General features: G+C 38.3%; 1 protein-coding gene across 10 annotated transcripts in view; it reads left to right on the forward strand.

The window, feature by feature from the left end:
• Positions 1-26,721, forward strand: part of HERC1 (HECT and RLD domain containing E3 ubiquitin protein ligase family member 1) — a 204,735-nt gene that overhangs the window by 166,048 nt on the left and 11,966 nt on the right. For 7 of the 10 annotated variants that reach the window (XM_074366366.1, XM_074366364.1, XM_074366363.1 and 4 more), the window contains 25 exons: positions 144-196; positions 883-1,083; positions 1,774-1,948; positions 4,565-4,835; positions 4,975-5,188; positions 5,941-6,197; positions 6,914-7,041; positions 7,771-7,898; positions 8,730-8,930; positions 10,161-10,291; positions 11,102-11,301; positions 11,687-11,792; positions 13,354-13,500; positions 13,871-13,972; positions 15,103-15,276; positions 16,515-16,808; positions 17,948-18,013; positions 18,186-18,311; positions 19,173-19,311; positions 20,242-20,423; positions 21,144-21,299; positions 22,008-22,130; positions 23,156-23,258; positions 24,782-24,951; positions 26,326-26,464. In XM_074366366.1, the coding sequence (XP_074222467.1) occupies positions 144-196; positions 883-1,083; positions 1,774-1,948; positions 4,565-4,835; positions 4,975-5,188; positions 5,941-6,197; positions 6,914-7,041; positions 7,771-7,898; positions 8,730-8,930; positions 10,161-10,291; positions 11,102-11,301; positions 11,687-11,792; positions 13,354-13,500; positions 13,871-13,972; positions 15,103-15,276; positions 16,515-16,808; positions 17,948-18,013; positions 18,186-18,311; positions 19,173-19,311; positions 20,242-20,423; positions 21,144-21,299; positions 22,008-22,130; positions 23,156-23,258; positions 24,782-24,951; positions 26,326-26,464 (3,986 nt within the window). The remainder of the gene's footprint in view (positions 1-143; positions 197-882; positions 1,084-1,773; positions 1,949-4,564; positions 4,836-4,974; positions 5,189-5,940; positions 6,198-6,913; positions 7,042-7,770; positions 7,899-8,729; positions 8,931-10,160; positions 10,292-11,101; positions 11,302-11,686; positions 11,793-13,353; positions 13,501-13,870; positions 13,973-15,102; positions 15,277-16,514; positions 16,809-17,947; positions 18,014-18,185; positions 18,312-19,172; positions 19,312-20,241; positions 20,424-21,143; positions 21,300-22,007; positions 22,131-23,155; positions 23,259-24,781; positions 24,952-26,325; positions 26,465-26,721) is intronic. The other 3 variants (XM_074366371.1, XM_074366372.1, XM_074366368.1) reach the window with 2 other exon arrangements.

Consider the following 26,721-nt stretch of genomic DNA (forward strand, 5'->3'; position numbering starts at 1 on the left):
CACGTTAGCCCATAATATGACACACACTTTTTAATTTTGTGTTGCTTTATTAATGACCTTTTAAAATGTCCTAATGACTTAATTTGCATTTTGGGTACTAACTGTTTTATGTAAAAACACAATGTTTTTCATGTTTGGTGCAGGTACAAAGGACAAGCTCCAGATCTAATTGGCAAGCAGGACAGTGTGTATGAAGGTAGTTGTTTTGAGAGCTTCTTTATTTTATGTGTATTTTTGTATATACCTTCTGCTTAACATCTGTTACTAAAATTTACCTTTGTGTGTGTGTTTGTATTTATGTACATGTTAACTCAGAGTCCCCCCAAAAACCTTAAGATAGTTTGGTAGCAAAGCCTTAGTTTTAAAAGTCGAAGGAAAAACACCTGGCTTCTAATACTAGCTTTACCACGGGAAGCTAATTTCTATGTGGCATATATGTTTTTTCAAAGTAGAGAAAGTATGTAGTACATTTTGAATTTCCACCCTAATTGAGGAAAGTAAAAAAATAAAAATTGAGGTATCTCAGTTTATCTGGAGCATTCATTTAATTGAAATAACTCATTTCCTTGTGGTTATGGACAAGGTCAAGAACTCTTTGTTAGCCCCACAACAGTATTTTTTATTAGCCGAAGTCCATTACCAGCTGTAACGTGTACTGTTAGTTTAAATGGATTTGATGGCTCTGACTCCCTCTCCCTTGGTTTCACTGTGCTTCAGGAGAGCAGTCTGGTTGGGTCACCAGGAGATGGTGCCCTGGTTTATTTTGTAGGCACTGGGCTTTCAGTCCATCTGCTTCTTAAACATACCTCACAATAACCATTGCCAGCAGAGTTCTGTTCTGTTTATTTTCACATACTGTACATTTGTTTATTTAAATTCCAGAAGACTGGGACATGTTAGATGTTGATGAAGATGAAAAGCTAACGGGTGAAGAAGAATTTGAATTACTTGCTGGACCACTTGGTTTAAATGACCGCCGCATTGTACCAGAACCAGTTCAGTTCCCTGACAGTGATCCACTGGGGGCATCAGTAGCAATGGTAACAGCAACCAACAGTATGGAAGAGACTTTGATGCAAATAGGTAAACTTGAAATGCTGATTGACATGGATTTTATAGTCTATATTAATTTGTTTCTTAGGTTAATAATAACAATAATAATACAAAGTTTAATCATAATAAGCGTTCTACATTTCCTACCCCATCAAACATCTTTAGGTGGTTGTATTAATATTTTGAAGGTATAATGTAATACTATTTTAATTTTCTGTTTTTATAAAATGTTGAAGCATTTTCTTAACTTTCTGTTAAAAGAATCCTGGAAATGAATAAAAAACTATTTTGCAGTCTTTTTTAATTTGAGTAAGAGGGTATGGTAACTTTTTGCTGTACAGAATGCCAAATAAAGAATTGAGGCAGTATTGGTGATTCAGCCCTGTATGTGCACTCAAAGCATATTTTTTTCAAAGCATTTTTAAAAACTATTTCTTTCCTATATTTGTTAATATCAGTAGAAGTCATACATGAGCGAAATAAATAAAACCAAAAAAAATTTAGGAGGCATATTTTTCCGGTAATAGATTATTGACCTTGAAATGTCTGTTTCTCCCAAGCAGTTTTCTGTATAACAAAGTTCCAAATGAGCAAAAATACATTGGTTTGCTATATATTTCCCTGAAGCCTAGAACCCAGGTAGAATGGGTAAATTTTTCAGTAGTACGGATATTTTTTTCTTACCTTTTGAAGAACTAAGCAAAGTCTAATGTTTTTCAGGATGCCATGGTTCTGTGGAAAAGAGTTCCTCTGGGAGGATAACGCTAGGTGAGCAGGCAGCTGCCTTAGCAAGTCCTCATGACCGGGTGGTGGCTTTGAGGAGAGTGACTGCTGCTGCTCAGGTTCTTCTGGCCAGAACCATGGTCATGAGAGCCCTGTCTCTTCTCTCAGTCAGGTAAGTGTCATTTTGTGTCAAATAATGCTAAAATAGCTTCTAGTATATATTAGACAGAAGTCTGATACTGTTTGGGAGGATGAGATGGGAGTTTTAGAAACTTGAGTATCTACTGTTGAATGAAAGAAGTCAGACTTAGTCATCATCATTTTTCATTCATTCAATCAGTCAGTCATTCAGTTAATGCTTAGCTCTTTTTAGGTAGAAAATATTGCCGTTATAGTAACCAAGAAAACTGCAAACATTTTATTTTATTATCTGGAATGGGAAACGAAGGCTGTTGATCCACTTGGTACAGGGTAAAAATAAAAGGCCAAGTGAGTTTCTCTGCAGAGTTGACTAAGTTTGTAGCTAAGTCAACCTGCATATTCCATCATGGAGATTCTTGCTATGTTCATACCGTGGAGTGTAATGTTAGGAAATGGGAGAGAGCCAAGAATACCTAAAAGACATCCATTTAAGAAATGCTGAGCAGGGGTATTTAACAGTAAATCAGTGAAGACAAAAGGACCCTGAAAGAAAAACTCAAAACTTGGATAAGACCATATGGTGTTGGCTCAAGAATGGATGATTTGGACCGTGGAGTATAACCAAGTTGGAAACTGATTCACATATGTAGATAAACACTCGATTTATGTCTGGTTTATGACAGTGCTTAACATTTCAGAGCAGTGAGGAAAGGATGGTCTTTTCAATAACTTGGACTAGGTCAGATGGTTTATTCACTTAGGGAAAAAAAAATGGGTCTTGGTACCAACCTTATTCTATATAAAACAAATATTTCCAAGTGGCTCTTAGATCTAAATGTGAAAGGTAAATCAACAGAGTTTCTATAAGGTAACATAGGAAGAGTTTATTCTTAATCTTTGGACAGCCAGAGATTTCTTAAGCAAGTCATGAAAGGCATTTCACTTTAAAGGGAAAGACTGATAAATTGGACTACATTAAAAAAAGAACTTCTGTTCAGCAAAAGTCATTTAGAAAGTAAAAAGTCAGAAAGTTAAAAAAAAAAAACTACTGAATAGGAGATGATCTTAGCAATGTGTTTAACCAACAACAGAGTATGTAAACATTTCTTATAAACCAGTAAGAAAAAGACAGAAAACCCAAAAGAAAAGTGGACAGAAATACAAAATAATACAAAAGAGAACCTCATGGCAACAAACATGAACAATGAGGTGTTTAACCTCATTAGTCTTGAGAGAAATGAAAATGAAAACCTCATGAAATACTGCTACACACTCGTCAGAATGGCAAAAATTTAAAAGACTGGGGGGAAAAGTGATCATGAGGATGTGGAACACCTAGAACCCTCATACACTGCTGGCAAGAAAATAAATTGGGACAGTTACTTTGGAAAACTATTTGATAGTGCCAGCTAAAGGTGAATATTAATATAGTCCGTGACCCAGAAAAACACTTCTCAGTATATGTTCAATAGAAATGCTTAAATATGTCTACCCAAAGATATAAGCAAGAACATTCATGGCAGTATTATTCATAATAGCCCCATGCTGGAAACCACCTGACTGTCATCTGTATGTACATTTGAGTTATACTTTATACAGGCATTAATTTCATTTGTACAGGCGTATCTTGTTTTATTGTGCTTCATTTTATTATGCTTCACAGATAGCATTTTTAAAAAAATAAATTGAAGGTTTTTGGCAACCTTGCATTGAGTAGGTCTGTTGGCACCATTTTCTCAACAGCATTGGCTCACTTTTATGTCTCTGTGTGACACTTTGGTAGTCCTTGGAATATTTCAGACTTTTTCATTATTATATTTGTTAGTGATCTGTGATCAGTGATCTTTGATGTTACTATTGTAGAAAGATTACTGTAGGCTCCTGTGATGGTTAGCTTTTTTTTTTTAGCATTAAAGTATTTTAAAATTAAGACATGTATTTTTTTTGGCATAATGCTATTGCATACTTAACAGACTGTAGTGTAGTATAAACATAACTTTTACATGCACTGGGAAACCAACAAAATCTGTATGACTTGCTTTATTGCAATATTCGTTCTGTTGCGATGGTCTGGAACTGAACCCACATGTCCATGGTCTGCCTCTGTGTCAGTGAAAATTAATGACTACTACTATAATGCAACAATATGGATGAATCTTACGAACAATGTTGAGCAAAAGACGCCAGACATAAGAAAATACACACTTTATTATTTCATTTATAGAAAGTTCAAAACTAGACAAAACTGGCTTATGGCCTTAGAAGTCAGGATAGTCGTTACTTTGGGGGGCCGAGAGACAGAGAATGATCCAAGTGGGTATCTGAGGTGTTGGTAATGTTCTTTTTCTTGATCCAGAAGGTGGTTATATAGGTTTGTTCAGTGTGTGAAAGTTCTTCATTTGTGAACATTCCTGTATGTTATACTTTAGTAATTCAGGTACACTTCAAGTGTATGTCAATATTTATTAAAATTTTAAACAATTACCAGCTTACATAATATTTTTGTACATCTCTTAGGACATGTATCATTAGTGATAGTGCAACTTGCCTTTTATTTTGGTTTTTCTGGGGATAGTATGTGGGGCTCTAACAAGTCCCTAAAAATCTGTTTTCTCTATGCATCTAAAGTGTTTTCCTTTCCTGGCAGTGGTTCCAGTTGTAGCCTGGCTGCTGGTCTTGAATCTCTGGGGCTCACAGATATACGAACTCTGGTTCGATTAATGTGCTTAGCTGCAGCAGGGAGAGCTGGCCTCTCCACCAGCCCTTCCTCCATGGCAAGCACTTCAGAACGCTCACGAGGTGGGCACAGCAAGGCCAACAAACCCATCTCTTGCCTAGCCTATCTGAGCACAGCAGTGGGATGTCTAGCATCAAACACTCCTAGTGCTGCCAAACTCCTGGTGCAGTTGTGTACACAGGTAGGCTAGTTTTCAGTGCTTTTCTTATTGCATTGCTTATTTCTAGCTGGTTCTGAAAGAAGCTTTTGAGGTAAAATCTTCTTTTTGTTCCAAAATTATATGTAAAAATTAAACCTGTTTGTTCTGATTGCCTCTTCAGAATTTGATTTCTGCTGCAACAGGTGTAAATCTAACCACGGTCGATGATCCAATTCAGCGAAAGTTTCTACCCAGCTTTCTCCGAGGAATTGCTGAAGAGAATAAGCTTGTAACCTCCCCCAATTTTGTTGTAACTCAGGCCCTTGTGGCATTACTAGCAGACAAAGGGGCCAAATTGAGACCTAATTATGATAAGGCAGAAGTTGAAAAGAAAGGTAAGTTTCATACCATTTAAATCTACAGTCTTCTAATCAATTTGATGTATGTTTTTAAAAATGTGTTTTTGCAATGTTGTATGTGATGAATTATATAGCATCATGTATACTTCGTAAGTTAGGTTGCATGGATACTTTTTCATTGTGCATGGAAATAAATAATAGAAAATGTACCAGGTTAGTCTGGGTTTGATTATAGTATTTTATTAGATTATGGTTTGGGTCACCACAGATAATAATCCCAATAGGTTTCCTTAATACAATTTTTATAAAGTAGTGGTATTTTTCTCTTTGTCTTAAGATGATAACACTTTGAAGGGACTACTTCAACACTATTGTGTATCCTTCTCTTCATCAGGACCATTTGGCCAAGAGAGATGGGCTTTTGGAGCTATCATTGTAGTCCCTTGACTGGCTATTAAGATCACTTTTGAGCAGCAAAAGCCAAACTCTTATTCTTTAGGGCATGCTCCCTCTGCCCTGGCCTTTAAATGATTTCTCCTGCATTCTCATTCTACATATCCTTAAAGCAAAGACTATTGATTGATACATATATAAGAGTACATTTGCAGTGACTCATATTTATTACAGAACTTGATGTGAGATAAATGCTTTTTACCTTGTATGCATATCTTAGTGAAATGATTGCTTAAAAATGTATTAATTCTTAAAAGATATGGGTTAACCCATTTTTGTTTGTTCACCACCACCAGCTCTTACCTGGGCATGATTTCGTTGTTTTGTTTAAGCAGGTTTAATTGCCCAATTGTATGCCCATCCTTCCTATGATCCTTCTGCTGTAGGCCCTCTGGAGCTGGCTAATGCCCTGGCAGCCTGCTGCCTCTCCTCCAGGCTGTCCTCACAGCATAGGCAATGGGCTGCTCAACAGCTTGTGCGCACTCTTGCTGCACATGACCGCGACAACCAGACTACTCCACAAACCCTCGCTGATATGGGAGGAGATCTCAGAAAGTGCTCCTTTATCAAGTTGGAAGCACATCAGAACAGGGTATGTGTTTTGAGCCCCAGGTGTGTTAATCACCTTATGTAAGAGAAAATAGCTTAAAGTTTAGATCTTGCTCTGTGTGTGTGTGTGTGTCTGTTTCTCTCACACACACGTACGCGCACACACACAAAATTACCAATATTTGTATGGTAGTTAACAACTTTCCTTTGTATGTATATGTTTATACTGTCTGACATAATATACAAATGGGAAAATCAAATGAGGGATGAGAAGAAAACCAAAGGAACAGCTTCATGAAAGATGAAAGCTTATACATGCAAGAGGGACAGAAATTGGCCTCGTTCTAATCCATGGGCCCCTGAGCCATGACAAGGCGACTTTAGGAAATGAAGTCTGACCTCTTTTTAACTAGTTTTAAAATCATTTCTTAGTCTGTGTTATTTGTTTTTTAAAACACATTGAAGTATTTCTATTTTATTAAATAAATGTTTTTTAATAAATAAACATGTTTAGTAAAGATTCTAACAAGTCTAAGATAACTCAAATGTAAGATAGTACTTTAAAGCTATACTTCAAATAAGTGTATATCTACAAGCCAATTAAAAAAGAATAAAACTGTGCGTGTTGCGTTATAACGTGTCTACTTTTCTATTATAATAGAGGAGATTTTTAAAAATTAAATAGAACTCTTTCAAATGATAGAATCATTTGAATTAAAACTTGCTCAAATATTGCTGGATTTTTAAAATCTTTTCTAGGTAATGACTTGTGTTTGGTGTAATAAAAAAGGACTCTTGGCTACAAGTGGCAACGATGGCACCATCCGGGTGTGGAATGTCACCAAGAAGCAGTATTCACTGCAGCAGACCTGTGTGTTCAACAGATTGTGAGTGCTGACATTAACTCTCTTGGGTAATGTTCAAAATAAGAGAATCCCAAGGGGGGCTTCATCTTGGTTGTGTTAATGTAATTAAATTGTCACTAAATTTTTTTTACAATTCTTCTTTTAGAACAACCTCCAGTGAGTTGTTTTTTTTTAATTTCTAAGATAGTAATTTAGAAAATAAAAATATTAACTGTAAATATTTGGACTTAGAATTAAATCAAGGTCTACTATGCTAGCATTATAAGTGTTCAATTCTATAAAACAGTAAGCTAATTTTCATCATTCTTCAAGGATTATTTGGGAATTAAGAACCATGATGTTTTCTGTAGCAGAATGTACCCTCTTTTATATTTTACAGTTCTTGAGCTAGCTATAGGTATTTCTTTTCTGAAAACTTCCTTAGCAATTAAGCAAACAAGAATCAGTGTGCTCTGAGTAATAACCATATGTACCACCCATACAGAATCAGAATATCTTTGTTGATAAATTGTATATTACATTAAATGATGAATTATCTAAGTATTACTGTTCTGTAATTCTACATTTTTCACGTTATGACAAACACTGGCCAATGTGTGATCGTCAAGTACTGTTAGCCATGCTTTTGAAATGCAGGAACCTGTCATTATGTGCTCTGGTCTATATAAAACCCTTTTTATTAAGGTTTCGGGTTTAGTTTACTTTTGGCTGATGGGGATTAGAATTCTATACTTATCTGTCATATACTAGGGAAGGAGATGCTGAGGAAAGCCTGGGGTCACCCAGTGATCCAAGTTTCTCGCCTGTTTCCTGGAGTATCAGTGGCAAATACCTAGCTGGAGCTTTGGAAAAGATGGTGAATATCTGGCAAGTTAATGGTAAGAGTCACATAAATATTAGTAAACTACTGAAGATATTTTTTTAAAAGCCTTTCTTTTAGCTTTTCTGAGTTCAAACATTGCCTTCCCTTCACCTTGAAACTCAGAATCTGTTCATCAGCTGTGAAAATCTATGCATAGTATAGTTTAAATTAAAGCGGAAATGTTCATTTCTTGACTTTCTTTTCTAGGAGTTTCAATTAAAGTGGTAGTTATAAACTAAAAATTCTTTTTATGTGCACCTAAGTGTTTAAAGTAGGATTTGAAGAGAAGGAGCAATTAATGTATTTTCACCTATGTCTTGTTTTGAATCACTTGAAATATTTCTATTAATTTTGTCTGTGTCACAGGTTACAAACTCTTGTCAATTTTTAATAATACCTGGCTGGAAAGTAAAAGTCATTATTATAGTCTTGGGCTTATCAGTATTATTGTTTGCTTTTGCATGTTTGAGGAATAGCTGTTCTGCTTTGTATATTTGAAAGAACAGCTAGCCTTAACTGTAGGTAAATTTCATATGTTTATTTGGTTTTCAGTACTTATTAGGAAAGGACTTAAGTGTTTGACGTTTGTACACTGATTATTTTCCTTTACTCTTTCTTCTATAAAGCTATCATTTTTGTCCCATTAATAGTTTAAGAAAAGCTGTTAATTTGATAGTCATGTGTCGTATATAAGTGAAGGATCCTGCCTTGCAGTCTTACTCATTAGCAGGCTGTTATGAAATTGGGGACTACTTTGAGTATATTTAATTAAGTAGTACTTATTTTTGTTCTTGTTATTGTTTTTAACTATTAAGTGACAACTAGCTAACATTTTCTCCCTCTTTAGGAGGAAAAGGGTTAGTAGATATTCAGCCTCACTGGGTATCTGCCCTGGCTTGGCCAGAAGAGGGTCCATCTACAGCCTGGTCAGGAGAATCTCCAGAATTATTGTTGGTGGGACGGATGGACGGATCTCTAGGACTAATTGAAGTTGTTGATGTATCCACCATGCACCGTCGAGAACTGGAGCATTGCTATCGAAAGGACGGTAAATGACTAGACTCGTGTCTGGTTGTGAAAGTGTTCCCTCCAGTCAGATACCTTTTTTGGCACATGCTGAGTGAATATTACATTTGGTTTTGTTTTCGGCATTGTCCAGTTGATGTTTCATTTTAATTAGTTACTAAGTTGAAAGATATTTCTCTGCAACCCCTACCACACATCGCTGCCAAAATAAGATCTAATAGTATTATATTAGTCATTTACCCTTTGTGTAAGTAAGTGTCTGAACACCACAGTGGGCTCCAAGTTCTCCCTAGAAAGTTAGGAATGTCCCAGAGGAAAAAGGACACTAATCATTGGTAGATATGAAATTGTTAACATATGAGTTAAATTGAGGAAATAGAGGAAGGAGGAGGCGGGGAGAAAAGTTCTTGATCTGAGAAGACATAGTAGGAAGCCTGCTTTCCTTTATTTTCTCACTGTGTTCCTTTTGGATGGCTAGGTGTCTTAATAGTTTGTGTTAAATATTTTGGGGGAGTGGAGTATCTCAAAGATCCCAGTCCTAACTTATTTATATGGTACTTTTTTTTTTAACAGAATAGAACCATTTTTGGGGTTTTTTTGAAAATAGACAGTACATTCATAAGGTTCAAGAATTTTGAAGTTTAAGAAGGTATACAGTAAAATGTGTCTCTCCCATCTACTCAGCTTCCATGTCCCCATATACCCCCACAGATACTGTTTCTTTACCTCTTTTGTGGCCTTCCAGTGTTATATACATGTAGAGAAGCAAATATGAATATAGATTGTTAGAATATAACATATTTGATAGAATTTGGAAACATACTGAATAGGGAATATTAAGCAAAAAGAGGGCCAGGTAATTTTTTTTTCTCTATGACTTGGGTTATTTCGCTTCTCAGTTTCATTGTAGATTTTGGTCCAAAAGGGAAGAATCTGGTATGGTGACTTAAAATCAGCAAGGGAATTCAATTTTGGTCTCTCTTTTTCAATAACCACTGGAAAACAATGAGAGATTAAAAATGAAGTAGTCCTCTGTCACTTATAAATGCTTTTAAAAGTGGATTACATGGAATGCCTGCTATAAGCCTGCATTTTGTCTAAATGTTAAAGAGATGTTGGAAACTTACTTGCAGTGATTCTAGTGATATATATTTGTTGCGAAGTCTCTGTCTTTTAGGTTAGACAATGACAAGTCAGTCTCTTCTATTTTATTGTATTTTAAAATTTTTTAATTTTGTTTTTATCATGTTAGTGTCCGTAACTTGCATTGCTTGGTTCAGTGAAGATAGACCATTTGCAGTGGGATATTTTGATGGAAAATTGTTACTGGGAACAAAGGAGCCACTTGAGAAAGGAGGCATTGTTCTCATAGATGCACATAAGGTAAAGCTTTACCAAATGGTTACTTTTTCTTGTTTATACTGTGGTATTGCTTGATACTGGTTTCTCAAAAAATTTTTTTACACCAGTCATTTATGATTTAATATTCTGTTGTTATACAGTTTTTTTACCATGTGTATAAATGGAAAAGTCTATGTAAGAAAGCCATTGAGCTAAGAAAGAGGTAAAAACCAAAGCGATAAAGTAGGAACACCCCCTGTTAAAGTACCTACCACTAACGCTAAAAATTCCATCTATGAAGAATGTTCTTCCACCTTGAACAGAGGTTGCCAGTTCAGATGCTTGTATGACCATCTAGGCAAGTAACATAAATGCATGAAGCCAGGAGTTGGAATGTGTGAAGGAAGGTTAAAAAAAAAATCAGAAGAACCCAATGCTGGCAACCATATAAACACAAAACATGTCCCAGATTTTCGTAGTATTTGCTGTTTTGGTGTAAGAGGTGCTATTTTTTTTCAAGTCTCTTCTTTTTACTGTTTTAATGATTACTAGTCAATAAAAATAACTTTAAAAATGCCAATGAAAGATAATATATCCCTTCTGAATCAGAATTTCATACTTAATTCATTCAGTTAACATTTATTGAGGTTTGACTGCAGCAAATATAATGCAGACTATATTAAAGGGTGAGTTGGTCTGGTGATTGGGAATAATGTGACAGCATCTGATTTGCATAAAATGTTGATTTCAAAGTCATTGAGTAATAGAAGTATAGGTCATTAATTATTAAGCTTAAATTATTTGTGAAGGAAGCATACTGTGATTTTTTTCTTCTCCCTCTACCATTTTCAGGATACTCTTGTTAGTATGAAGTGGGACCCAACAGGTCATATTCTTATGACATGTGCCAAAGAAGAAAATGTGAAACTCTGGGGGCCTATTTCAGGATGCTGGCGCTGTCTGCATTCACTCTGCCACCCATCTATTGTGAATGGCATTGCTTGGTGCAGCCTTCCAGGGAAAGGATCGAAGTTGCATTTACTGATGGCTACGTATGTTGTAAATTTGTGTGTGTGTGTCTTAACTTTTATGTTAGTATAGACTGTTACTTGCGTTAAATGTGGCTTTTCCATAATCTTAAACAGTTTATTGCCAATTACTGTTCTTATAATACGTAATATCATAAGATCACCTTAGAGAAATAAAGAGCAATTTTCCAGTGTGAAACTTGACATGTAATCTCCTTATCTACATGTGAGGTAGTTAGAATATTGGTCCTACTTGTATTTCTTGTGAAAGATTATAGCATACCTACTACAAATAAATTTTTAAGTAATTTTGTAGTAGCTCTATCAGGTCTTAATTGATTGCTGTTTGAAAATATTTTTACTTCTGCTTATTGACGTGTTTTGATTTTATGTGATCAAATTTTTTAAGTGGCTGTCAGAGTGGCTTAGTATGTGTTTGGCGTATTCCGCAAGACACCACACAGACCAGCGTGACTAGTTCAGAAGGATGGTGGGACCAGGAATCAAATTGCCAGGTAAGTGTTCTGATATTTTACAAGACCTTACTTGAAACCATCGATAGTGTGTGTTATCAAGTAATCGTCCCTTGATTACAAAGGTACTTACTACTTAGTATCTCAAACGTCAAGAGCCGTTAGGGAAATGTGAATAATTGTCATATTTTGTGTGCTCTCTGAATTAGCTTAATTTTTATAAGTCAGAGATACCATAATTGCTCTTTAAGTTGAGATATTCAGTATGTTTTGAGTGGTGATCATTTATGGGATATAATCAACACCACAAATAGATGAGTGCTAAGTTAAAGTCTTTGATACAGTGAAGTAGCAGCACCACGGGAGCACTCCTATCCAAAGTATCTTCTAGTAATACCAGAATTCCACCTGTGAAGAACAGTTCCTTTACCTTAAACAGAGGTTAAAAATTACGATAGATACTCACAGAGCCATTTAGGTAAGTAACATAAATTCACAAAGCTGGGCGTTGGAATATGTAGGGAAGGTAAAACACACATGTGCGCGCGCACGCGCACACACATGCGCGCACACACACACACGCACACACATACACACACATACTCACACACACAAACAAACCCAGAAGTGCACATGCTTCATATAAAGGGCCCAGCTGCCACAGAGCTGATTGCCACTATCCAGAAATGAAAGCCTGTTGTTAATAGACTGTCCAGTTTTTATTGATAGAAGCCGAAAATTCAGTGTTTTAGGTTAAATCTCCCAATATTAAGCTTTGACGTCTGACTTGAAATTCTTTAAAACCTTGGGTAGCTAATTGAATTGCGTCCCTCAGTTACCAATTTGCAACCTCTGTTGCTTTCTTTTTTTGTTCATGATACAGATACTGGAAGAAATAAATTATGTCATCTTTGGGTAAATGAATGTATCTGGGTTTATACTCTCTCATAACTAGAAGGAAGGGGGAATTTAAAGGCAGGAAGAAATGGTTGAGGAGGAAGAAGTAGGTAGCTCACAAATGGGAGGATAATAACACAGAAGCGGAGGTGGGAGCACTAGAGATAAGTCTGGTTTGCTCTCTGTGCTAAAGAGTAGCTCTTTTGACAGGTCTCACCTATCTCACTCCTAAAACCTGCAGAGCAAATGTGATGTTAGATACCATGTGAGAAACAGAACCATAAGCCGACAGGACAGAAAGAAGAACCTGCTTGTGTGGAGCCAGCTTGTGCAATTCACAAATGTTAGGGGCTCAAGAGGAAAATTACGTAAACTGAAATTTAAAAATTAAAACTCATTAAAAAAATAGAAGTTAGAACTTTCCTGTCTCTGAGGGATAATTGGAACTTAGAAATGTAGTCATTTCTACCAGTTAGAAGAGTAAGGGAACCCAGCTTAGAAGTGTGTCAGGAAAGAAGAAGCAGCATCAGCAAAGGAGAGCCAGGTTGATGCTTTATTATTTTCTCTGTCAGGCTAACACTTACGAGAAAGTTGTCCTTCTGTCTTCTCCAATTTTATACTGAAATATAAAATTTCCAAGAATGAATTGTAAATCTTGAATCTGTAAATTGCTTTAATATTTGTTAAAAATAAAAATGAATTGCAGGATGGATACAGAAAGTCAGTTGGAGCCAAGTGTGTTTATCAGTTGCGGGGACACATCACCCCTGTGCGGACCGTTGCCTTTAGTTCTGATGGGTTGGCCCTGGTGTCTGGTGGACTAGGTGGCCTCATGAACATTTGGTCTTTAAGGGTAAGAGTATAGATGTTATTTTTATCTTAAGAAATGATTTTACATTAACTTACATATGATAAAATTTAACCCAGCCAATCCTAGGAATATTTTGTGGAATAATATCTTGAATATTGAAGATATTTGAATATTGAAGATAATTATCCTTTCAGAATTATCTGCCCTTTAATTTTTCTTTGTGATGTATTTTTGAAGTCATATAGAAAAGGCCCTAAAAATTGGACAGTAAGTAGTCTGCCATTGGGCATTGCCAAATTTACCTAAAGTGTAGGTTTTAGAAAAATTTTTGTGAATGTGAAGTATAAACTGAAAATATAAATAATGACTAACTAGTTAAATAATGTGTATTGATAAGTACCTCTCATTTTAGGATGGCTCTGTCTTGCAAACTGTTGTGATAGGCTCTGGAGCTATTCAGACCACAGTATGGATTCCAGATGTTGGAGTGGCTGCTTGCTCAAATAGATCAAAGGTGATTTTGCAATTATATTAAATTGCAAGGTGAAAACCTATAAGGGAATCTTAAAGGTTGTAGTCCAAGCATCCCACTTTACAGAGGAGAAAACTGATATCCAGAGGGATTATTACTTGCTCAAGATAATAAACGTATTGGCCATTTTTTCTCTCTCGGATTGGCCTGCTCCCAGTTCTCGGGAGTGTACTATCTTTTACTATCTTTTTACCTCACTAATAAAAATCTTTCTTACATATTGGAAAAAAAAAGATATTGCAAGTATTTAGTGGCAGAAGGAAAGCTAGAACCTAATACTCTACCATAAATCTTGGGGAAAATGCTTAATTATTGAATGACTTTCAAGTGGAAGTTGTAACGTGGATTTTTTACTTTCTGCCATGATCTTTGAGATAGCACTAAAGTGTCTCAAAAGAATTTTCCTTGAAAAAGAAGAACCACCCCAAAGACATTTAACTCAAGTATACAAAATGTATCTTGGCTTTCAAATTTAATACTCTAGTTAAAAATACTAGTTCCCTACTGTGAAGTAATTCTACAATATGACATTATCCCTTATAGTATTGCTTTTCATGACCCTAATGAATAGCGCCAGTGTTCTGCTTTGGTTGACATTTTATGTGGTTAAGTGATACTAAAATAGACCTGTAAACCTGCATGAACAGGCCTACTAGAAGTAAAATATAGAATCAGACCCTGGTCAGTGGTGGCCTGCACAGGATAAACCATAGAGCCACAGAGCAGTGCTGCTTCTGCAGACGTGTGTGTCCTCCAGCAGAGTGCTACTTCCTCTGGTCTTCCTGTGGTCACATCAGACTTTTGAAATGTACTACATACCTTGTCCTACAAGTCCTATGAAATAGCAAATAATTAATGTCTCTTTAAGAAGAATCAGCTAATCCAAGGTGGTTCACTAATTTCACAGTTATTTCTTACTCACTTGTTTTTGCTTTGACAAAATTCAGGAGGTTTTGAAGTTCGTAGGCATTAAAAGCACAGTATAAAATGTTCACAAAGCAAGAGTGTTTAATGCAGTTACTGGAAGGGATTTCTCATACATGAACGGTGATAGAATTATGTCTATTTTATTTAAACAAATATTTCACGTGGCGTGGTTTATTTTCCATCAGGATGTTCTGGTCGTGAATTGCACAGCAGAATGGGCTGCTGCCAATCATGTTCTAGCAACCTGCAGGACAGCACTGAAGCAGCAGGGCATTCTGGGATTAAACATGGCTCCCTGCATGAGAGCGTTTCTGGAGCGGCTGCCTATGATGCTTCAGGAGCAGTATGCCTATGAAAAGGTAATGGATTACACTCACTCCTGCACGTCTACAGATGACGGGTGCTTTGGAATTTGAATTATAGCTTTGAATTTTTCCCTTAAGAGCATGAGGCCTGAGTTAAATAAGTGGGGTATTTGGGCAGAATCAAATGAAGATAAATCATGCCTAAAACAGTTGTTCAATAATCCTAAGCCTACTTTTACTTTATTTTAGTGGGAGTAAAAAATTTAAATAACCCTCAAATTTGTGCAGTTTCTGTCATTCTTTTTCAGATTATTTATTCACTCCAAAACTTCCTGAAAAACCTGTGCTCAGAATATCATCTTCCCTTTTCTGACCCATTTATCTATTTTTGTGTGGTTTTGCCATCCCAGAGTTGGGAAGCAGGGGTGGATATGGGTGTCAGACATCCTCTCCACTTATCAGGTGAATCCTTGTGAAACGTTTAGTGGAAAAGCTAAGGCTGAAGTAAGTAGAGTCATTGAACAGTAGAGTGAGGAATCATGGGATTTAGACCTACTGCCCAGGCCATGATCCTGTATACCTGCCTTCCATCCCTCAGTAGTCACGGTATGCTGCCCCTGGGTAGAGCTCTTTGGGTTTTTTGCCTTTTTTCTTTTTGCCATGCTACATTAATATAGTCAGCTGTTTACCGCACCCAGTTAATTTCACTGACCCATCTGCCCGGGTTTTCTTTTTTGAATCGCACAGTGTCTCAGAGTTGCTCTGCTACAAGTAGGGAAGGCCGTGGAAGGAGGCTGCTCCTTTGATGGCTACCAGGGCTCTCTTGGTAAAGGAGGAAATGTGAGAGGGAGCAGATCTCCATGGTTCAGTGATCTGCTTTTTTTTCTTTTGATTCATGAAAAACTTTGTAATGAAAACATACTCAATGAAATGTCATATCCTAGATTGAACCCTGGAGCAGAAAAGGAGCATTAGTGGGAAACCACATAAAATTTTGTTGTTTAGTTAATATTGTAATCAGGGTTAGTTTCTTACCTTTGATGATTGCACCATGGTTATGTAACATTTTGTAGATGTTATAGAGGAAGTTGGGTGAAGGATTAACAGGAATTTTGTGTACTATCTCTGCAACTCTCTGTATATCTTAAAAAAATTATTTTAAAAAGCTTCTAAAAAAGGTTAAAAAAAAAGGTAAACTTAAAACTATGACTGCAGGCTTTCAGAATGCAGTAGGCTAATGTATAATATTTGGCACAGGCTCTTTGGCATAATATCCTTGCATCTTCTTTTAGCCTCACGTGGTTTGCGGCGACCAGCTTGTCCACAGTCCCTATATGCAATGCCTGGCTTCCCTTGCTGTGGGACTGCATCTGGACCAGCTGCTGTGTAACCCTCCAGTGCCACCACACCACCAGCACTGTCTCCCTGACCCTGCATCCTGGAATCCAAATGAGTGGGCCTGGTTAGAATGTTTTTCAACCACCATAAAAGCTGCTGAAGCCCTGACCAACGGAGCACAGTTTCCAGAATCTTTTACTGTTCCTGACCTAGAGCCTGTTCCAGAGGATGAACTTGTATTCCTGATGGTAAGTGTAATATGAGCTGCTGTTATATGTAACCGAGATTATATCATGGATGTCTAGCACATAGCAGACCCTCAGTTAGTATTGGCTAGCTTGCATAGCCTTTAGGTAAGCTTAAATATTGTGCTTTCAGATAGTCACTTTCAATCTGGTGGGAGGCTTCTGTGGTGGAAGGGATTGATACTGACACTGTGGAGCTCTTATAAACTTGCTGGTTTTCAATGACATAGTCCCCTATTTTCCCATTTTCTTGTCTGTAGGAACCCTGTGAGTACCTTGTTTGTAAATACAGTTTAGTGTCCTTTCCTGGTCATCTTGTGAGATTTATTCCACATATAGATTCTAAATTATTTGGCACTTCAGTCATGTTTAAGTGATATGGAAGAACATTCTAGTTGTCATTTCTTTCTGATTGTATGTGAGAGTGTCTAGCTTCAGAAACTGTGGTGGAGGTAAAATGCCTGTGTCAATAGTGCAGGCCAGCACCCGATCTGACAACCTCCTTACCAGCTAAGGTATATACATGTATATGTCTCTTTGACTATATAAATATAGATACAATATAAAACAGACATGAATTGAGAAAAATTATCTAAATATAGAATATTTTAATTAGGAAGTGTCCTTCTGAGCCCGTTTGCCTCAGATCTGTCATTTTGTAGATGAAGAATCTGAAGCCTAGAAAGATGAAGTGGCCTGCTGACAGCTGTACGAGTTCATGGGGCCAGTGGCTCCTGCACATGACCTTGTATCTGTGGGTCCTCAGAAGTGGTTAGCTTTGAGTCATCCGTGTGTTGGTGATAGTGATAGTTGAAAATATTTATCGTAATAGGAAATTTGTGATAAACAATGTATAAAAATCAAGTTTGGCATGACTGTAAAACTGCTCATAATTTCTCATAGCATTGCCAAATTCTTTTTTGGAAAGAAGGCTTTTGCAAAAAGATTTCCCGAGAAAATGGCTTGGAAGAAGGGAACACTGCGTTCTGGTCTTCACTCTGCTGGTAGCTGATCATGTGATCTTGGGGTTTTCCTTTCCTATTTTTAAAAAATAAATAGATCATTTTAAGGCCCTTTTAAAAAATGAGAAAGATAAATCTTGATTAAGCGAAACTGATCCTGATGTTTGTTGTATCTTTCAGGACAACAGTAAATGGATTAATGGCATGGATGAACAAATTATGTCTTGGGCAACTTCCAGACCTGAGGTCAGTGAAGGTGCAGATATGTATGTGGTGGTTCTTAGTAAATCTTTTGGTTCTAAGTGCTTGTGTGTTTGTGTCTTGGTGTCTCCCTGAGAGGCTGGCACACACTTGTACCCAGTACATGCTTGTTTGAATTAACCAATCAAATTTTGACATGATTGTGGTTTTTTTCTAGGACTGGCACCTGGGAGGTAAATGTGATGTCTACCTCTGGGGTGCTGGCCGGCATGGACAGCTGGCTGAGGCTGGAAGAAATGTAATGGTACCTGCAGCAGCTCCCTCATTCTCACAGGCCCAGCAGGTAACTAACAGGGTAAAGAAATGGAGAAGAAACTTGGGATCTGACAATTCTGATTCCTTTGCTGTCAGTAACTTATTGTGGGATAAAGTTTGTCCATTGCATAGTCTATTACGAGGAATCACCAAAGAAAGTCATGCTGTGTAGCTTCCAAAGTTTTTATCAGACTTCAGTTTTGTTAGTAAGTTTCTAAATTTTTCTTATTTTCAAGTGTAACGAATTAACAGCTTTATGCATTAGGCCTGCCCAGTACATATTTATAGAAGTTAAAAAAGGTAAAGTACATATTTATAGAAGTCCTAATTATTCATCTTCTCTTGCGACCATAAACTTACTGGGAGCTTTAGCCAGATTTCATGGACACCTCTCCTCTCTCCTGATAATCAATGTACCGTATTTCCAAACCCTTCTTGAGGCCACTGCTTTCTCTTCCATTCTTCTCTCCCTTAGTAAGTCCCGGGATGCACTATTCTTTCTTGTGTATAGTCCCTCCAGTTTCTGCTGCTTGCTGATCTCCAGCCAGCCTTTACTATTTTCCTATCACCCTTTCCTTTTTCTTCTGTTTATTTGTTGTTAACATTGTTTAAATGCTGCGCAATTGGCTGAAGTCCCTGTAGATCACAACATGTTTCTAAACTATCTTAAATAGTCAGATGAGCCTCATATACCTCTTGGTTAAGTAAGCAGTTTTGTAATAATCAAGGGCTTGTAGGAACCCCATAGTTATGTCAATCCTTCCGCTTTAGTGAAAGGATGAAAGAGTTGATAAAGGTATCCTAGGTATACATGGAATCATTTAAAATGTTTACATGTTAAAACTATATAATAAAAGATAATGTACTTAAATATATGTTTTTGTACTAGGTCATATGTGGTCAGAATTGCACCTTTGTCATCCAGGCCAATGGCACAGTGTTGGCTTGTGGGGAAGGAAGTTATGGCAGATTAGGACAAGGAAATTCAGATGACCTTCACGTGCTGACAGTTATTTCAGCCTTACAAGGTAAAATTATCCTCAGTTAAAAGCTCATGGGAAACTATGGGCAAACTGTAGGAATGTTTGCTTATGTTGGAACTCATCTCAAACCTTTGCTAGGTAAAGTCACATAAGGTTTTCACTTACATTTAGATTTTGTAGCTGAAGATTGTAAACAAATTCTTTAAAATTGCAAAACTGTAATTAGGCAACTATTAATAGCAGTAGTAGTAATCATGCATGTGTTTTGTTAAAATTAAAAATCAGTTTATATGGAACTGTGCATACGTACTATAAAGACTTTAAAGGACATCTCTGTCAGAATGGTCTGTGACTTGGAGAAAGAATACTTCTGGAGAACCACTGCGGGAGCCCCTCTTGGCTTGTTTCTTAAGTTAACTTTTACTGACGCTGAAGTCTACAAGGAGAGCAGATAGAGTTTTTTAAGCCTTCAAGTCGCATGAGTTGAGAACGAATTCCTGAGTACTCTGATGTCTCTTCTTTGAGATCTAAGTGTGAAGAGCGCAGCGGTGGGGACTGGGGGGCTGGGCTCCTGTACGGTTCTCTTGCATCCTGCCTCTGGGACCTTGCACAGCCTAGCCCTTTTTGTGACTCAGTTTCCCCAATTGTAAATGTGGTGATGATAATATCTGCCGCATAGGTTTTTTGTGAAAATAGAAAATGAGCATTTGTAGGAGTAGCTAGAACATAGCTACTCCTTAATGACTGTAGCTGCTTCTCTCACCCTTGTCCTCTTCCTTGTCATCATTATTTTACGTGACTATTCCCAATTTGCTAGATTATGGCTGCAAATTTTATTTAAAACTAAAGAGACTTCTTTTTTTCAGTAGTCCTGTTTTGGTGTTTTTCGATTCTGAGGCCATTCTGTAGCAGCTGCAAGTCAAGAGGGGACTTTTAACACGTAGTGACTGTTGTTGGGTTTCTGCTCTGTTCTAGGCTTTGTCGTAACCCAGCTGGTGACTTCCTGTGGTTCTGATGGGCACTCGATGGCCCTGACTGAAAGTGGTGAGGTCTTCAGCTGGGGAGATGGTGATTATGGCAAACTCGGCCATGGGAACAGCGACAGGCAGCGGCGGCCCAGGCAGATCGAGGCTTTGCAAGGAGAAGAAGTGGTGCAGGTCGGGCAAGAAATGGATAAGTTCATCTGATTATAAACATACTAGGTGTTGAGTTCTCAAGTTTAGGTAATGAGAAACAGAAGTTAAAATATATTACCCCATCATAAAAGATCCATTGTTTTTGGTTGTTCAGATTCATTCTTGAGTTTGTCAGGAGTTTGAATGGGCTTTGCTGTTGGAATGGATTCCTCCTTCCTGAGCCAGCTGGTTGGCCCAGCCTTGAGTGCTTAAGGTCCTTGGAAGAAAGGCAGTGGGGTTTATAGCTCCTGGCCCACAGTTCTTGATACAGTGATAAATGGAAGGCTTTGCTTTCAACCTTTCATTATTGCAACAAAGGTTGAGTGTTCATATACATATTCTAGAAAATCAGTTAGTGATCTAAAATGACACTGTAAAATTGCATAGCACCTTGGAGTTTACAAAGAGATTCGCCATCCATTAGCTCCTGTAGTCTGAGTTATCTCTGCGTAGCTGAAGGGTAGCCCTAGGTCTTCCAATGGGCACTGTTTACCTTAGTCTTCCTGAGGATGATGAGGTAGATGAGACTTGGGGGAGCAGGAGGGCCACATGGGTGGATAGGACATAACTGGCCTTGAAGATCCTGAGTTGTGAGTGAAGTTTTTTTAAAGAATACTGCTGTATTAATAACCCAAAGTGACTGATGTCTTTCTTAGTATACCCTCTTCTTCAAATTTTTTCTCTTATTGGTTCTGTTCGTAGATGTCTTGTGGCTTCAAACATTCAGCAGTGGTAACTTCAGATGGCAAACTGTTCACCTTTGGAAATGGTGACTACGGTCGTCTGGGTCTTGGAAACACCTCTAACAAAAAACTCCCAGAGAGAGTGACTGCCCTGGAGGGATATCAGATTGGACAGGCATGGAATCAGTCAATAATGTGTTCTGTCTGATCATAGTTTTCTTATTTCCTCTGTGTGCACTTAGACACCGTCCTTTAGGAAGACCAGAATCACCAGTTGTACTTAACCTGATGTGCATTTTGTTTGGCCTAATTGATAACTGATAAACAAATGAATGTCTTAATTCAGGATGTGAATATTCAGAGTCCCCTTCAGGATATAACTTGTTATAAAGCCTTACACAATACAGGTTTTCTAACTCCTATTCTGGAGCCTGGAAGTAGATGGCTGAATTGCAGCATTAGTAGATACCGCTCTTAAGCAGTATTTGTCCCTGTCTTGTACACATTGAGACGGTATCTTAACAGGGAGATGAAATAAGATACTTTTATCTTTTACTATAGCATCCCTTAGACTGTTTTTGGTATGAATGAGTATTTTTTAATCATAGGTACTTTTTCCTATCTTTTGTGTTCTCTGATTCAGAGTTAGCCACAGGGAAGGATTTTACTTTGAAGGAAAAAATTATGTTTTTTGTTTGTAGACATTAGGAACTTTTTCTTCTTGACACATTTTGGTTAACATATATAGAAGGCCCTGAAACTAATAAAAAGTTTTGGAAACATAGCCAAGTTTTTCACTGAAGTGGAGGAAAAGGGTCCCAGTAATAGGCATGTGTTTTAGGTATTGTGATTTGCCTCATGGACCACCCTGTTATTTCTCCAGGTGGCTTGTGGCTTAAACCACACTTTGGCGGTGTCAGCAGATGGCTCCATGGTGTGGGCGTTTGGAGATGGGGACTATGGAAAACTAGGCTTAGGAAATTCCACTGCAAAATCTTCACCTCAGGTCAGTACTGTCTTTAATCTAGGGTTTCAGACGGTATAGTTTTCATCTGTCACTTCTTCTTTTTAGTTGGAAGTAATTTACCTTTAACATTTTCGGTCATTTATAATGAAGTTTAGAAATTTTCTTTGCTTATTCTTAAGTTTCCAGCATTCTAGATCTTGATTTTAAATAAGCTATTAATTACTGAACTGGATATAAACATTCTGCAAGGACAAGCTGCTGTCTTTGTCACAGGCTGAACAGTGTAAGACCACCTCCCATGTAGAGAAGGTGTAGTTACAAACGTATCTCCAGGGTGTCTTGAGGGGGAACCATGAACAATCTTTTGTAACTCTATACTTGCAGCTGCCATTTCAGCTTATTATTTCTGCTGAATTATACAAGTATGCACCTCCTTTTAAAAGTATTAGGAAATCCATGTGTATAAACAAATAAATTAGAGGCTGTTATTCACATTATAGGTTTCTTGGCTCTTTAGAAGACTTCCTGTGCAATCCTCCTATGTGGGTTTTTAACACATTTAACAAGCAGCATAATTTACAAATATTCAACTTTTATTCAACTCCATATTCACTGTCATATCTATTCTGTGACATCTTGATAGCTAGACTGGTGAATATTCAGCTAGGGATACATACAGCAAGGAAGCCCTCTCTGGGGAACATACAAAGCAGTTATTGTCAGCTCTGAAAGCCGGAAAAGTAACTGGGTGCAGCCCATGGCTTTAATGGTCTTGCAGTGTTCTTTAAAAGGCCACAGGATTCTCTTTGGTCTCTGTTACCCAGAGGAATGCTTCCACTTCACATGGGGTCCTGGGGATATTAGTCAAACACCCCTGCCCTCTTAGCAGTACTCCCCCAAATTCAAGTAGTTTGCAGAGCGATACAAGAAAATAACATTTAGGAGTGTAGATTTGGCTAGAAACAGGTAGGCGACTATATTAGTATTTTTACTGGAAGATACTCTGAGTTTATACATGCCAGTAGGCAGAATCAAAGTATGTGTCTTATACTTTTATTTTGCAGAAAGTTGATGTCCTTTGTGGAATTGGAATAAAAAAGGTTGCTTGTGGAACCCAGTTTTCTGTTGCATTGACCAAAGATGGTCATGTGTATACCTTTGGTCAAGGTAAGGCATTTTCCAGGCATTACATTGCTTGTTTTATGTACACATGTATTATGGAAATATTTGCTTTCCAATTTTATAGAAAGTGCGCTAAATTGAGTCATTTTTCATTCTGGATGATTGGCCACTATGACCTTCATTCATTAGCTGCTTTTCTGCTCCTCTTTCATGATATTTGTCATAAGGACAGACTCTCCTTCCCATTGATGGCCCCTCATGCCAGAGCCTTCATTCTTGCTAGAAGAGTCCCTGCCAGAGCCCTGCCCCTCCTCCTCTCGGCTGCCTTTGCCATGCTGCCACAGACACTGTCTCCTCCAGTCCTGCCTCACTTCCTGGCCCTCATGGGGACTGGGGGTTCAGGTCTTAGGAATTCATAGGCATTCCGGATTCAAATCTTGAGTAAATTCATAATCCATGGCAATATATTCACCTCATAAGTGGGACTTCTTGGCAAATCGTAGTGACTGAGGGGTGTGTGAGGCAGATGTGAGGAAGAAGTAAGTCATTATTGAAGTTTCTAGTCTTGGAAGAACATTGATGCCACTGACTGAGGACAGTGAGTTGGTTTGGGAGAAAGAGGTAAGGAGGTTAGTTTTAGTTATATTGAATTGGAACCATTTACTCTAGATACATGAATGGCAAGTTACTAGGGGTTTGGATATGGAACTCCAAAGTGATTGGTTATGGAGATGTAGGTTTGCATGATGCATAATAGTAGTAGTTAAAGCCATGTTAATAGGCTCTAAGAAATCCAGGGAGAGAGTGTGGAATGAAAAAAGTAAAGGATAGGACTCTTAAAAATGTGAGTAAAGGGCAGGTGAGCACAGGAAGAGGACTTGGGAGAGATGACTTTAAAAAGATGGAGACAGAGGTAGCCGGTGAGCCAGATAGGGCAGAGTCTCTGAGGGGCCCAAGTTGCAAGGCCACATTATCAGAAGGTGAGATGGAGCTCTGTGGGCTGGAGCCGGAGAAGAGGCTGCTGCAGTGGGCAGCTAGGAGCTACTCATGACTTCTGAGAGTACAGTTTCAGTGCAGTGATAAGAGGGGAAGTTCGGCTGCAGAAGGCCAAGCCAAACAGGCCTGCAGTATGTGGAGCAGCAGGGGCTGGCCTGCGCTTTCTAGAAGTTTGGCAGCAAAGGTAAGGAGTGATGTTGGCTAGGAAGTTGAGGACAAGACAGGTTGAATGATGTCTTGTCTTAGAATGCAAGAACTTTAGGGCCTTGGTGAACTGAATGCCAGTCCTCTCAAGCATTAGGATGCTAGAGGTGCCTTTTGGTTTGAAATAAGCTACTAACTTAAAATTTAATTTTATTAATTTTTATAAATAAGGAGACTGACATTTTGCAGAGAAATAGGTTCAAACTTTATTCACTCAGAATCCAGTATACCTTCCCAGAAGAGCAGCTTTTTCCCCAGTGAGTTATATACACCACTGGCATACCACTGTAGACATTAAATGACTCGTTAGGAAACATAAAAGGACTGTGGGGTGCCATGCATAAATGTCCTCCTGCGATTTTTTTCAGATCGTTTGATAGGCTTGCCAGAGGGGCGTGCTCGCAACCACAATCGACCGCAGCAAATCCCTGTCCTGGCTGGAGTGGTCATCGAAGACGTGGCAGTTGGAGCTGAGCACACACTTGCTTTGGCATCGACTGGAGATGTGTATGCCTGGGGGAGCAACTCAGAAGGGCAGGTAGCTATTTATCTCGCTTGCTGCTCTCTCGTGTTCTAGAAATCTGACCACATTCCTCCTTTGGCAAAGGGATAAGTGAGGAGACTCATAATTCCTACCCAGATGCCTCACGTACGTCACTGCCATTTTGTTGATTGAGTCTAGTTATGCTTGTCTCTCTCTTGATTGTGGCCAAGTAGGTGTTTTATCATGGTTTTTTAAAAAATGTGACAGTATAGCAAAGTGGATAAGGGAATTAATGAGTGTATGCGTGTGTGTATACACACTGGTAAGTGCCTGGCACATAGTAAGTGCCATATGTAAGTATTTGCTACTGTCATCATTATCTTTGTTTTCACTATGATAATACATGAGGTTAGGTCCTAGGAACATCAGTTGATCTGGAAAATGGAAAAAATGAAACAACAATACTTTTATATTTTATAATAGAACAGTGTACAAAGTATGTTTGTGTTTGGGCAGAAAGTCTTGTTACCCACATTATGCAGAGGAGCAAACCGAGACTCTAAGAGGTAGAGAAAAGACTCAAGATGTTGATGTGTTCAGCCTGTCCTGTATATGTATATGGCAGAGGGAGACACTTTGGTGGGGGATGTCTGAGGTGTCTGTTATGACACTGGCTTTCAGGTCCATGTGCAGAGCCACATCTCTTTCCTCCATAAATCTTCTCTGCATCTGGCTGCCCTTAGAGCCAGGGGCCTGCAAGTTCCAGGTCCAGTATCATTCATAGTAGCCTCATTTGGCTCTGTGGTCTCCTTATCACTATATTAACAGATGAGAAATCCGCTCATCATTGTGGTTGCACATTGTCTTAATGAGGAGAGGGCTGATGTTGAAGACACCTTTGGGAGGTCCCTGGTAGGGCCTTGACAAGATCCTCGCTGAAGACACTGAGGTGGTCAGCCTCTAAAACACTGGGTGTCCCAATCAGACTCTAAGAACAGAGATCTGGAGATGAGAATCTGCTTCTGTGTATGTTTTTATGATTGTTTATGTATTGTTACATAGGCAATCGATGTTGAAAATCAAGAAACCGATGTATTTTAAGGGAAAGCTCTATAGATCACTCTGAAATTTTTTTTTTAATTTCCAAGAATTTATTTCCTCTCCAGAAGTGGAATCCAAAGATGTTTTCATTCATTAAGACTCCTCTGCTAAATTCGGCCTTGTTGCCGCTCAGTTTTTAGGAGACACTATAAGCTGTGAGGATCTTTCTGTTAGAGAAAATCAGAATTAATTTCATCATTTTGTCGCTGTTGCTTGATACAGATAATAACTTACTTATATCTGCTACCATCGAAGACAAATCTTGTCATCTTGTCTTCCTCTCTTCCTCTTTCTAATTGAATCTGTGTGTTTGTAATTTATTACCAGCTTGGCTTAGGCCACACCAACCACGTTCGAGAACCAACCCTGGTAACAGTTCTGCAGGGGAAAAATGTTCGGCAGATCTCGGCTGGCCGCTGCCACAGTGCTGCATGGACAGCGCCGCCTGTCCCGCCAAGAGCACCAGGTGAGGGGTGAAATGTCCACGCTCCTGCAGCTTCTCCTTCAGCAGTCGCCAGCTGCACACTCTGCCTGACAGCCTCAGGCTGCATCCAGGCACCATTCTGAAAGTATCAAACCTTCCCCCACACAACCAAAGCACTCTGTGCTGCAGCTCTGTGAACACTTTCAGAGCGGATGATTCTCCTGCAGGTTTCATTACAAAGCACTCCCTCTCTGCTCCCCCCAAAAAAGAAAAATACCATTTAGGCAAGCAAAATGTAT

This window comes from Camelus bactrianus, chromosome 6 (assembly GCF_048773025.1).
Source record: "Camelus bactrianus isolate YW-2024 breed Bactrian camel chromosome 6, ASM4877302v1, whole genome shotgun sequence".
NCBI classification, from domain to species: Eukaryota; Metazoa; Chordata; class Mammalia; order Artiodactyla; family Camelidae; genus Camelus; species Camelus bactrianus.